The sequence below is a fragment of the Amphiura filiformis genome, chromosome 19 (genome assembly GCF_039555335.1).
Source record: "Amphiura filiformis chromosome 19, Afil_fr2py, whole genome shotgun sequence".
Classification (NCBI taxonomy): Eukaryota; Metazoa; Echinodermata; class Ophiuroidea; order Amphilepidida; family Amphiuridae; genus Amphiura; species Amphiura filiformis.
In genome coordinates, this window is record NC_092646.1 from 43,438,880 (window position 1) to 43,451,737 (window position 12,858).

The window sequence follows — 12,858 nt, forward strand, 5'->3', positions numbered from 1 at the left end:
TCAAATGGTTATCTAAATTTGTATCCAAATCCAAGAAGAGAACCAATTGTAGTCATTTATGTGGATCCAAATCGTTACCTCTCTGATGTACTACTATATACATCCAGGGTCAAATGTCTTATTTCATGTATTTGTCGTTGTACTGATGGGACTAACAATCTAGGTCTATAAACAAAGAGGAACTGATATCATTTAAAAAACGGGTTATGTTGCATACTATTCACTTAGGGACTGTGCAATAATTATGAGACGTGCCAGAAATTGACTGCTCCCTTCTCGGCCTGCCGAAAAATGGTTGTTCCCCCTCTCAGCCTTCCTAACATCTTTGCCCCTCCTCTTGCACATGTCATATGTTTGTGTTCCCAGGTTGTAAACTTTAAATGGCCTAGATAATGGTACTAGCGTATCGAGTAGGAAATTTTGCATATTTGAACGTTTCTGTAGTGTTTTTCTTTTTAGAGCGTGATATTTAAAAGGTGTCCCGTAAATGTGTGCCCAAAATTACTCCCCTACCGCCGGCCTGCCAAACATTGCTGGCCCCCAGGCTGGCCCCACCTCTCTCGACCTGCAAAAAATCCCCCCCCTCCCTTCAATCTTACCCTCCCGCAGGGCTCATAATTATTGCACAGCCCCTTATAGTGTAATCTTAGCAAAAAATAATATGTCTTACATGTAGTACTGTAGCTCGTTCATTTTGCGGTGACACGGCGATAGAGAGAAAACAGTACCTGTTCCGCTTTGGATTTGTTCTTAGTTTTGCATCAATGTGCTGAGTGTTTCTACCTAATTTCTATAATTTATAACACATTTGTTTATTTCTAATTATATTTGTCTTTATTTGAGATGTTTATCCGTCGGGCGAAGAAGCTCCTTATCGCTCTGGGGATGTTTGCGGTGTTCTATTTTTTGTTTTGGTTGCTCCTTAACACTGATAAATTAAGTAAGTAGGCCTATTACAGTAGAGGGCAAATGTATATCAGGAGCACTTTGATTATCAACTGCCGACTAAACTGTTTGTCAACTCTGTCGTCACAACTCGCTTCATCTAAAGAAATCAATTATACCAAAATGCAAGTGAAAAAACACGCTTAGTACATTATGGCAGGGAACATTGAATTGTGGGAAGGGCAACTGGAATTACGTCACGGTTCAAAAACATGTATCTTAGGTCTAGACAATACGCGCCATATTGCAGGAGGTACATATGGAAAGGGTTAGGATTAGGATTTAGGGTTAGGGATAGGGTAAGGGTAAGGCTTAGGGTTAGGGTTAGGATCAATGTTACACAGTGTCATCGCTCCGATATCTCCATGGCAGAAATCGCCATGGTAGATTGAATCCACCGCCACACATGACCATTATACATATAGATCTGTTAAATATAATAGGCCCAAGGACATCTGACTAAGGCTACTGACAATAGCGCCGATTAGCTCGATGACTCACTTCGCTGTGTGTCAGTCAAGCATGGTATGCCATAGGTCATATTCTTTTAGACAATCTTCACGATTGGCTTATACACTGCGCTATATAATTCGGCACATATAAATCAGAATTATTGCGGAATTATTGTCAGTTTTTTACTCAAGACGCAAGCTACTGTCTCAAAGCGCAAGCTAACGACTATCATATCTGTTCAAAATATATATTCATGTGCAAGGAACCACATCTGGTTTCTTTATACGAAATCATTTACGGGAGTTATTCATCATTTTCTAACCCGGTATCCGAAGATTTTCGTCTGATATCAAAATCGGGCATAGCAATTCACGTGTATCGATCCCGTGTATTCATTTTAGTGTCTCTGCTGCACCAAATAATTATTAGCCAGTTGTGTTAGGGTTAGGGTTATGATTAGTCTTGGGATTTGTTTGGTATTCTCTTACACAAAGGATACACCCATTTTCGGTCAATCCCATAAGCCTTTGCAAGTGCACCTGAGATGTCGTCATTTGACGTCAGTACGCGTCAAGCCGATGCGCACATCGTTTAGCGAAAATTATTACTGCGCATTGCAAGTCGGATGTACTTGGAAAGGCTTATGGGATATACCGAAAAGGTCAATTTTTAATTATGAATACATTCCTTTTGATATTTTTCATTTTCATTTCACGTGTCCAGATGCTCATACTAAAGATCAAAACCAGCAACGAATCGGCTATGGTGCTTTCAAAAAACCGCCATCAAAACGACGTACCGTAGAAATAAACACTAAACATGAACAACCCTTGATAACCGAACCTACAAAGAAGGGTAAACATGCTCTGATAGAAGAACTGAACATAACGCCTTCAATGAACCTTGTAATGAAGGAACTCCAACCAGAGCAAATGTTGCCAGATGATCAAGGTGCCATAGCGAATGTTAAGAAGAAAGGGAGATTGCCTATTGACAGTACTACTCGGCAAAGGCAACGCATACAGATGCAGCCGTTACTTGCCGGGTTTGACAGCCATGACATGGTAAGCATTAAGACCGAATTAAAAAGACTAGTTTGCGTCTGACGTCTGGGCAAAGGCGCGACATGATTGGTTGCTGACCTACGCAGTACGGCATTTTTAGTCCGGTTGACAGAACGTCATACGCAAACTAGTCTTTTTAATTCGGACATGTAGAGCTAGAGATGTACTTTACCTGTTCACTACACCAGTACCACTTCCACCACCCAGTCGTAACCACCGCCACAGATCACTTCTATCAACACATGCATCTGTGTCCACCACCACCCCCTCCACAATCACCACCATCACCAGCAGGTTGACCGCTGATGTCCTCACGCCAACTAAAAAAAAGAGAAAAAAAAAGAAAAGCGCAGTGATTTATAGTGCGCTACGCACAGGCACAACGCCTACACGTTGATCCACAAACCTCAGCACACTTTACTACTAGTAAGAGTTAGTTATTAAGCCATATATTTTATAATTTTATATTATTATTATTATTATTATTATATCAAACTTCGTTGCATGGAAATATAGTTAAAACATATCTTGTATGTAAGATACAATATTTTGATACAATATCAAACAACGATGCAACAACTTCGAGGGGAGAGCTGGACACACAAACTCATTTCTTATATCTGGTGGGATATAATACTGTGGTGTTGGTTCTGCTTCGGGTTTCCTTCTGTTCTAGTTGCGGTGCCGGTGCTGAATTGCATAGTCATGAGCAAATCATACTGAATACCTGCACTAAACTGCAACACGGCACTTCTACCTACTACCATCAGCGGTTATAATAAAACCAAGACTTTGCAAAACTCAAGGTTATTGAGTGTAGTCAGCCTCAAGAATGATACGAGTTGCCCTTTTTAAATGGGATATCAACATGTCAACTAAACATCTGCCAAAACATTATTACCCTCCCTCCTTTAATTAATGGTCATCCTAAACGGTTGCTCGTATGCCAAATTTGGAATGCAGTCGAAGTAGAATATTTGTTTATGCGCATTATGACACCTAATTTGTTGCAATGTTTCCAATATTGATATCGCAGCCTACATTTTAATAAAAGAAACCCAAGATTTGAAAGTTGCAGCAAAATCCTATTGCCTTGTATTTTGTATCAATTGAAGGAAATCTGTTCAGCTCTCATTGTATTATTCTTTTTGTTTTATGCATTTGGAGAGAATCAAAACACGTAATAATCAGTAACAATTGTCACATCAATAATCACTATTCATGCTATGTCAAATTGAAACATGAAGATTTCAATATTTTTTCTGACCAGCAAGGTCTTAAGTGGTCTACAATTGCAAGTTGTCCTCATGGTAAAGATAGATTCAAAATCTACTGATTGGGAGGATGTAACCCTTGGTCTTCCACTTCTTGTGACCTTTTTGGTCACAGAAAACATTGAACTTGTAATGTTTTTAATATGGGATTAATAGACAATACCTCTGATGTGAATAATGAATGACAATTTTTCATTGGTTATCACACGTTTTTACCTCCAAACCCAGCAAACACAAAAACGTTTTGAAAACGTTTTAAATAAGTTATATTTTGGCTTTTGGTTCAGGTAAAAACGTTTTAATAACATTAAAATGTCGGGTTATATAAAGGTCATGACAACGTTTTAAAACGTTTTGTATGAAAAGACACTACAACAATATTTTTAAATCTTTTCAAAAATGTTATTGTAAACTATTTTTGCAAACATTTTTGCCAAATATTGTGTCAATACTTAAATAACATTATGTTAAAATATTTGAACCCAGCAAACACAGAAATATTCTTAAAATGTTTTTTTCAAGACCTTTTAATAACATTTAAATGTCGGGTTATATACAGGTCATGAAAACGTTTTTAAAACGTTATTGAAAATATTTTGAGCAAACATTTTTCGCACAATTTTTTTTCAACCCCAAAATAACATTCTGTTTAGAATGTTTTGTATCAAGTTTTCAAGAATATTTTTGGAATGTTATTAAAACGTTTTTATACCCTTTATATAAGCCGACATTTAAACGTTTTCTATAAAACATTTTTGTTTGCTGAGCAGTAGATTATCAAAAAATGTTTTTTAAGTTTATGAAAACATTTTATACTCTAAATATACCCTTTATATCACCCGACATTTAAACGTTTTCTGACAACCTTTAATACCCTTTTGCGAATGATGTCGAAAACGTTTTGTGTTTGCTGGGAATTTACGAAACAAGAAGAATAATCATGAGCGCCGAAAACATTTTCTTCCATGGATACTCTTGAACAAATTCATCAGGACTGTTCCATAAAACTGTATATTTTTTCATATACTAGTCCAGGTAAAACACACTTACGTGCAGACGTTTCGATAGCTATCAGCTATCTTTCTCAATGCTACTATTGATGTGATGATCGTTGAACAGCTGTTGTTGATTGCTGCTTGGCAACGGAGTTGCCAGACGATTTCTCCATCAACAGGTCGTCAAAGATGTGACTTAGGTTGTACTGGCCCTCGTCTCGGTTCATTGTGGTGCCTTGTTTTCTGATAGTGATGGCCTCCTTTATCCATCTTGTGTATTTATCACACTCTTTACCAACGATCTTTGCCTCATCCCAATTGATGACATGATTATTGTCCACAACATGGTCAGTTATCGCTGATTTGTGGATGGTTGACTGCGATGCTTTCCTGTTGGCTCTAGTGCGGATGTTAGTAGCAACTTTCTCTGCCTCATTTCTGTGTTCGTCTAAGCGTTTGCCGAATTTTCTGCCGGTTTCACCTATGTAAGTAAGATCACAGTTTTTGCACGGAATTGAGTAAATGACGTCGGTAGACTTGTGTGGTTCGCGTTTATCTTTAGGATGCACGAGTAGATTGCGTAATGTACTGTGGGGTTTCATTGCGGCATGAATGTTGTACGATTTCATGATTCTAGCAACGCGCTCGGACACCCTTCTACATACGGTAGCGTCACCAAACCTCTGGATTTTTCACTGTCGTCTTTACTAGATTTCTTTGCTTTTTGCTTGGGGTGGCCATTTTACTCTTGACTTTTTCCACACACCAGTCCGGGTACCCACACTGTTTTAGAGCACCTTTAATTATCTTTTCCTCATCTTCCTTATCCTGATCTTCCGTGACAATTTTATCTTTCCTGTCAAGCAGTGTGCGAACTACACCAAGTTGTTGGTGAAGGGGGTGGTGGGACTTGAAATTCAGGTACTGGTTGGTATGTGTAGCTTTACGGTAGACTAAGAGCTTTACGGATCCATTTTCGCGGCGAACGATAAGCGTATCCAAGAATGGTATCTTTCCGTCGACTTCCTCCTCAAAAGTGAATTTGATTGACTGCTTATCGTCCACTTGGTTGAGATGGTCAGTAAGCGGCTTAACTGCGTCTTTGGCTACTACTTCCAGGATGTCGTCGACGTATCTTTTCCAAAGCTTGGGCTTACATTCAATGGGGGGCTGTCATGATGGCTGCTTGCTCTAAGTATTCCATGTAGATGTTGGCTGCTAATGGGGATACCGGGCTACCCATCGCCGCTCCGAAGCGCTGTCTAAAAATCTTGCCGCGAAACGTAAAGTACGTGGTGGACAAAATAAAGTCTAAGAGCTCAACTACATCCTCCGCAGTCAGATTGAAACCTTGCGATTGGTTATAGTCTTTGAGCCAGCGTTCTTTATTGACTCTTTCCTTCACTATTTCTAATACTTTGCTGATGGGAGTGCAAGTAAATAACGCGACTACGTCGTGGGAATTAAGTATGTCCCCTTCGTCTATGAGAATATCCACAAGCTCTTCTGCAAGATGACTTGAGTTCTTAACATGATGCACTGTGTTCCCTACCATAGGGGCTAGGATATCCGCAAGCCATCTCGATGTGGCCTAGCCAATCCTAGATGTGTAGTCCACTATGGGTCTAAGGGGTGCATTTGGTTTGTGGATTTTTGGAGTGCAGTACAGCCTGGGAATATTCTCGGCAGTCGGGTATAACTGTTTATATTTTCCAAACGTGATCTTATCTTCCTCATTTTAGTCTAGAAAGAATGGCTACAAGCTTTCTCTTATATTTCTGTGTTGGGTCTGATGGCAACTCCTCATAAGTTTTTGTATCACCGAGCAAGTTGTTGACCTTCTCATTGTATTCATCTTTGTCTAAAATAACCGTGGCTCTCCCCTTATCGGCAGGCAAAATAATGATGGAATCTTCTTTCTTTAGATCTTTAACCGCCTGTCTCTCGTCTTTACTTAGATTTGACTTGGGAGGCTTGGAAGATTTGAGCGCACTCGCTACCTTAGCTCTAAGTTGAATCGCTTCCGGGTGCGTAAGCTTTTTACACGCTAACTCAGTGGCCCCAGCAAACACAAAACGTTTTCGACATCATTCGCAAAAGGTTATAAAAGGTTGTCAGATAACGTTTAAATGTCGGGTTATATAAAGGGTATATTAAGGGTATAAAACGTTTTCATAACATTAAAAATCATTTTTTGATAATCTACTGCTCAGCAAACAAAAAATGTTTAAGAGAAAACGTTTAAATGTGGGGTTATATAAAGGGTATAAAACGTTTTAATCTCTCTCTCTCTGTGTCAGGTGGCGCTGTGTAGCGCTGCTGTGGTCTTCACAAGAGTACGCCATCTCACTCGATCCGATGCCAAGTGTGTTGCACCTTGCATTCCCTGGTTAGAAACCAGCTTCACGTCATTAGTCCAAGATGTTGGTGGACGTCCTCTTCCTCGTTTGCCTTCCATGGCCCCTTGCAAAATCTGTTTTCTACACCTCCATGTTTCCTGACAATATGGCCAAAGTACTTCAGCTTTCTCCATTATGCCGCTTCTGATGGTTAGACTTGTACCAATCTTGTCAAGGATCCAGGAATTTGTTCTCCTGTCTTTCCATGTCACTCGTAGAAGCCTCCTGTAACACCACATCTCAAAAGCATCTACTCTTTTCCTGTCATTCTTGGTCATAGCCCAAGACTCGCATCCATAAGTGGCAATGGAAAACACAGTTGCACGAAGTAGGCGTACCTTGAGGTCAATGGATAGGCCTCTGCTTTTCCTTATGCTTGACATGCCCTGCACAGTTGTCCTTGCAATAGCCAGTCTTCTCTTAATTTCAGTTGTGCTGTCACCACTGTTGTTAATCATTGAACCCAGATATTCAAATTGCTTCACCTCCTCAATCTGTTGTCCATCTATCACAAACTCATCACTTTTTCTCTCTCTGTCTACAACCATTATTTTTGTCTTCTTTGTGTTCAGGAGAAGGTGTTTTTCTTCACTGGCCTCTTTGATGCGCTTCAAAAGATCAATCAGCTCTACTCTGCTGCTACAAATAAGAGTGGTATCATCGGCGTACCTCAGGTTAGTAATTCTTGTACCGCCAAACTTCACTCCACCTTCAAACCCCTCCAAAGCTGTTCTCATTATGTCTTCAGAGTAGATGTTAAATAGGTTTGGTTTAAACGTTTTAATAACATTCCAAAAACATTTTTGAAAACTTGATACAAAACATTCTAAACAGAATGTTATTTTGGGGTTGAAAAAATATTTTGCGAAAAATGTTTGCCCAAAATATTTGCAATAACGTTTTAAAAACGTTTTCATGACCTTTATATAACCCGACATTTAAATGTTATTAAAACGTTTTGAAAAACACATTTTAAGAACATTTCTGTGTTTGCTGAGTGCAAATATTTCAACATAATGTTATTTAAGTGTTGACAAAATATTTGGCAAAAATGTTTGCAAAAATAGTTTACAATAACATTTTTGAAAACATTTTAAAAATATTGTTGTAGTGTGTTTTCATACAAAACGTTTTAAAACGTTTTCATGACCTTTATATAACCCGACATTTTAATGTTATTAAAACGTTTTTATGTAAACCAAAAGCCAAAATATAACTTATTAAAAACGTTTTTAAAACGTTTTTGTGTTTGCTGGGGCAATAACAAACTCATCACTACATACATTAGTCGGCGAAACCGCGTAATTCAGCCCTTTCGCAAGCACATTATTCTGATTATGACTTAATTTATACTTAGATAGGTTAACTACCCACTTTTTTCCAGTGAGGTCGGGTTCCGAAGCACCAGTAGGCAAGCCGTGTTTTGACTTCTTGTTTTGATCTCTCTCTGCCAAATTCTGCAGCTTCCGTACATGGCGACATTTTGTTTTCTCAAAAGTGTTCTCGCGAATTCTCGTTAGGTGGGACGAGATTTCTTTGTCCAGCTCTGATTTCGCGGGAATTATGGCCAATTCAATTCCGTGCAAAAACTGTGATCTTACTTACATAGGTGAAACCGGCAGAAAATTCGGAAAACGCTTAGACGAACACAGAAATGAGGCAGAGAAAGTTGCTACTAACCTCCGCATAGAGCCAACAGGAAAGCATCGCAGTCAACCATCCACAAATCAGCGATAACTGACCATGTTGTGGACAATAATCATGTCATCAATTGGGATGAGGCAAAGATCGTTGGTAAAGAGTGTGATAAATACACAATATGGATAAAGGAGGCCATCACTATCAGAAAACAAGGCACCACAATGAACCGAGACGAGGGCCAGTACAACCTAAGTCACATCTTTGACGACCTGTTGATGGAGAAATCGTCTGGCAACTCCGTTGCCAAGCAGCAATCAACAACAGCTGTTCAACGATCATCACATCAACAGTAGCATTGAGAAAGATAGCTGATAGCTATCGAAACGTCTGCACGTAAGTGTGTTTTACCTGGACTAGTATATGAAAAAATATACAGTTCCATGGATACTGAATACAAGCAAATTATAGGACTTTGCTGCAACTTTCAAATCTTGGTTTACTTTCATTAAATGTACGCTGCGACATCAATGTTGGGACCATTGCAGCAAATGAGGTGTCATAATGCGCAGAAATAAATTCGGCTTCGACTGCATGCATATCCCAAATTTGGCATACGATTACTTAGTAACTGTTTATGAATAATTACCATTATTTAAGGGGAGGGGGTAATTATTTTTGGTAGATGTTTATCATAATGTCTTTAGTCGATCAGTCCTGTGCTGCCTAAGGATCTTTTTATCTTTTCTGTTTCGGGAGCTCTATTGTTCAGAAACGAAAACGCAAGGGAATATGTGAGTTGATTCTGTTACTTGAATTCATTTTTAAGTTTGAAGTACCAAGCAGCTTATTTCAATAGAGGTGGATGCCTGTTGTTAATAAAGGCTGGATAAGACAAGATTATGGAACACCCACAGTGTGTGGAAGATCGGTGTTTTTAGTGGTCTAGCGCCCCTTTCGCTATACTTTCCTCTAATACCTAGGGCTTTGATGTTGTTAAACTGTACATTTCGCTTTTTCTGTCTCTCCCCCTCCCCAACTGTGTCGTCTGTTGAATTATGTGCATACATTTATAGGTTGTTATGTTCTATTTCAAGTTTCTGTTTTACAAAGATCCCCTTTACTCTTCTCCCCCTCTCACTGCTATATATTGTTGTTGTTTGTGTTGTTGTTGTTGTTGCGTGTTTGTTATTTTTTGTATTTTGTTTTTGTGTTTGTCTGGGTAATTTGTAAAAAAAATTGGACTTTCTTAATTCATCTGTTTTTTGCTTATTTTACCCTAAACTCATCCCTCCTCTACTCGCCCTCCTCTCCTCTCCTTTCCTCTCCACTCTTCTCCTCTCCTCTCCTCTCCTCGTCTCATCATCCCCAATCTCTCATTTCCCCTACTACACAATTTGCCATCTTTAACATGTTTAACCTGGTCAATGAATGACAAATAATATACATTTAAAATAGATTTTGTCTGAAGCAATTATCAGATTACCAATTCCAATGAAAGAAATCCAATTAGTTTCACTTCAACGCACTTCTTTGGTGTTGTATATTACCACACACGCAAGTTTTAAGGTGTATTTGGGACGAAAATAATTCCCCGTTTCATCTCTACATAATCATACTATGACCGATTTTTGCGCGATTGCACGAACAAGTGTACGTAATTCTTGGCAACACTGATTTGTGTATATTTCTACGCTGGGCTATTTTCACGAGCCACTCCCGTCTAGGCGGAAGTACCTATTCACACAACGCAAGTCAATTAAAGCCGTACAATTTATCGCGAATTTACGACCGTAAACTTTAGACACTTCTTTTGTCTAGATTTAGCATCAACCCTCTCATCTCACGTTTTCATGTCAGAAATTAACATAACTCCCGAAACCGAAAACAGAAATTATCTTCGTTCAAATTTTCAGTTGGCAACAAAATACTAGAATAAAAGGATTGTTCACACGTACCATGCTAACACTTCAAAATGAACAATGCGACCCGAAACCGAAACAGAAAAGATAAAGCGACGGTAAATAACCTTCCTCCGTCACAGGAGAGTGATTTTTGAATTGTTATGCGGGCGTAAGATTACAGCGTATGAGAGTTGCTGCATCTCTATTATATCTTACTCTACCACGTGTAGGAAATGGCCTTGATAATATACCGTATTACTTGTGGTTTAAGCAGCAATCTAACAGGGTGAATAATTTGGAATGGGAGTTGCCTTGTGACTACCATTAAAATGTACTATAACCACCTTAACAACTACAATTTGTGTCAAACATAACGTGCTATTGTATTTTACTTATTACAGTTTTGTATATTTTCCTTTGCAGGATGGCATGACCGATATTGTAAAGTGGGAAAAAGAGCAAGCGAATCGTGTGCACAAAATGCGTAAAACTTGCAGGTCCATTTCACCTCGTACTACACCATTGTCACAATGGCTGAAGGTGCACCATGCGCATCTACGACATATACTGGTGTCAGACGAATACAGAACTCTTTACTGTTACGTACCTAAAGCTGCTTGTACCAACTGGAAAAAAGCTTTCCTTTATCTCAACGGCATGGTTAAATACAAGAATGAAGCGAGACTTTTGGCTCATAAGCAGAACAGGCTTAACAAAACTACTTTAGCTAAGTATTCAGAGGAGGAAGCGTTGTTTAGGCTGCAGAATTATTCCATGTTTATATTTGTTCGTAATCCCATGACAAGAATTCTATCAGGATATAGAGAGAAACTTGCTCTCACTGAGAGGCGAGGCAGAAGAAATTGGTCTGTCAATTTAGGAAATATGATTCATTTTCAATTTAGCAACCATACTCTGACTAACTTCAACGATTTGCCTACAAGTGGGTTTAACGTCTCGTTTAGAGAATTTGTGCGATATTTAGGCTCCAAACGAACGAGGTTTGATTTACCTGGGTCGGAGCATTGGCAACCAATGACTGATATGTGTTTTCCTTGTCACGTTCAGTACGATGCTATCGGGAAATTTGAAACTTTTGACTTTGATGTAAAACAAATATTACGTACTTTAAAGAGAGATGATTTACAGAAGGTAGTTTTAGAGAAATCGGATCATTCGACTGGGTCATCTGGTGGTGCGATTCTACGAAAGTATTATTCAGAGTTAACAAGGTCTGAAATGAAGGGTTTAAATCGGAGATATAGAACAGACATATCTTTGTTTGGGTACATTCCATTTAAATAGTTTCCATTAGCGCATACGTATTTCCGCAAGTGCGCACGTCTGTAAAGTTGTATAAAATAAATATTTGCACTATCACGGTAAAATCGTAAAGAAAAGCCAAAACACACCGGTAGCATACCAGTCAGCGTGCCGGCCGACATAGTAAATAACCTTAATATTTTGCTGAATTGTATGATTTCTGTTCAATCAATTTACATTTAGACCTATATTATTCTAATGTTCTTTTAAAGACTCGGTTATCTCGCCAAAATAACCTTTGCAGAAGCCATTTTTTAGGATAAACGCATCTGCATAATGCTACGTCTGAAAAAAACGGTGACACACGGGGTCGAGACACCGTGTGGTAGTCGCGTGCGGAAGGTTTTACTACTTTCCCGCATTCGCGTAATTGCACAGGCTCGGGGAAGTAGTAAAAATACCGTACTCGGACGCTGGCATTATTAACCAATAAGATGTCTGGATTATACCTAATAAATATTTATGAGGTATAGTATACGATACGCGGTATGAGGCCAGTGGCCAGGATGTAGGGCATGCTGCTAGCTTTAATAGATTTACGATAAAAACTCAAGGGCATCTTATTATAGAAAAAGGAACTGAAATATGATAGAATTGATAACATTCTTAATGATTCTGAACACTTGTACGAATGAAAGCAAACTAATTCTCTGCCGGGGGCACTCGACTTTGGAAGTGACGGATATGTGCGGACAGCAGTTCGAAACTAGAGGTCTTTCGACACCAAAAGGGGGGTTCAGTGATAGGGCCCCAAAAGAGACTGGGGAAATCTTATTAAAAGAGGGTCATTCAAAAAGTTTCAAAATTCAAAAAATAATGAAAAACGGGGTAATTTAATGAGAGACTATCAGAAAATTTCCCAT

General features: G+C 38.9%; 1 protein-coding gene across 1 annotated transcript; it reads left to right on the forward strand.

The window, feature by feature from the left end:
* Positions 1-1,098: 1,098 nt before the first annotated feature.
* LOC140141628 (carbohydrate sulfotransferase 11-like) lies at positions 1,099-12,014 on the forward strand. Its single transcript, XM_072163539.1, has 3 exons — positions 1,099-1,198; positions 2,122-2,462; positions 11,096-12,014. Exons 1-3 carry the CDS (start codon positions 1,099-1,101, stop codon positions 11,975-11,977), a joined length of 1,323 nt encoding a protein of 440 aa, XP_072019640.1. The 3' UTR covers positions 11,978-12,014.
* Positions 12,015-12,858: the final 844 nt, after the last annotated feature.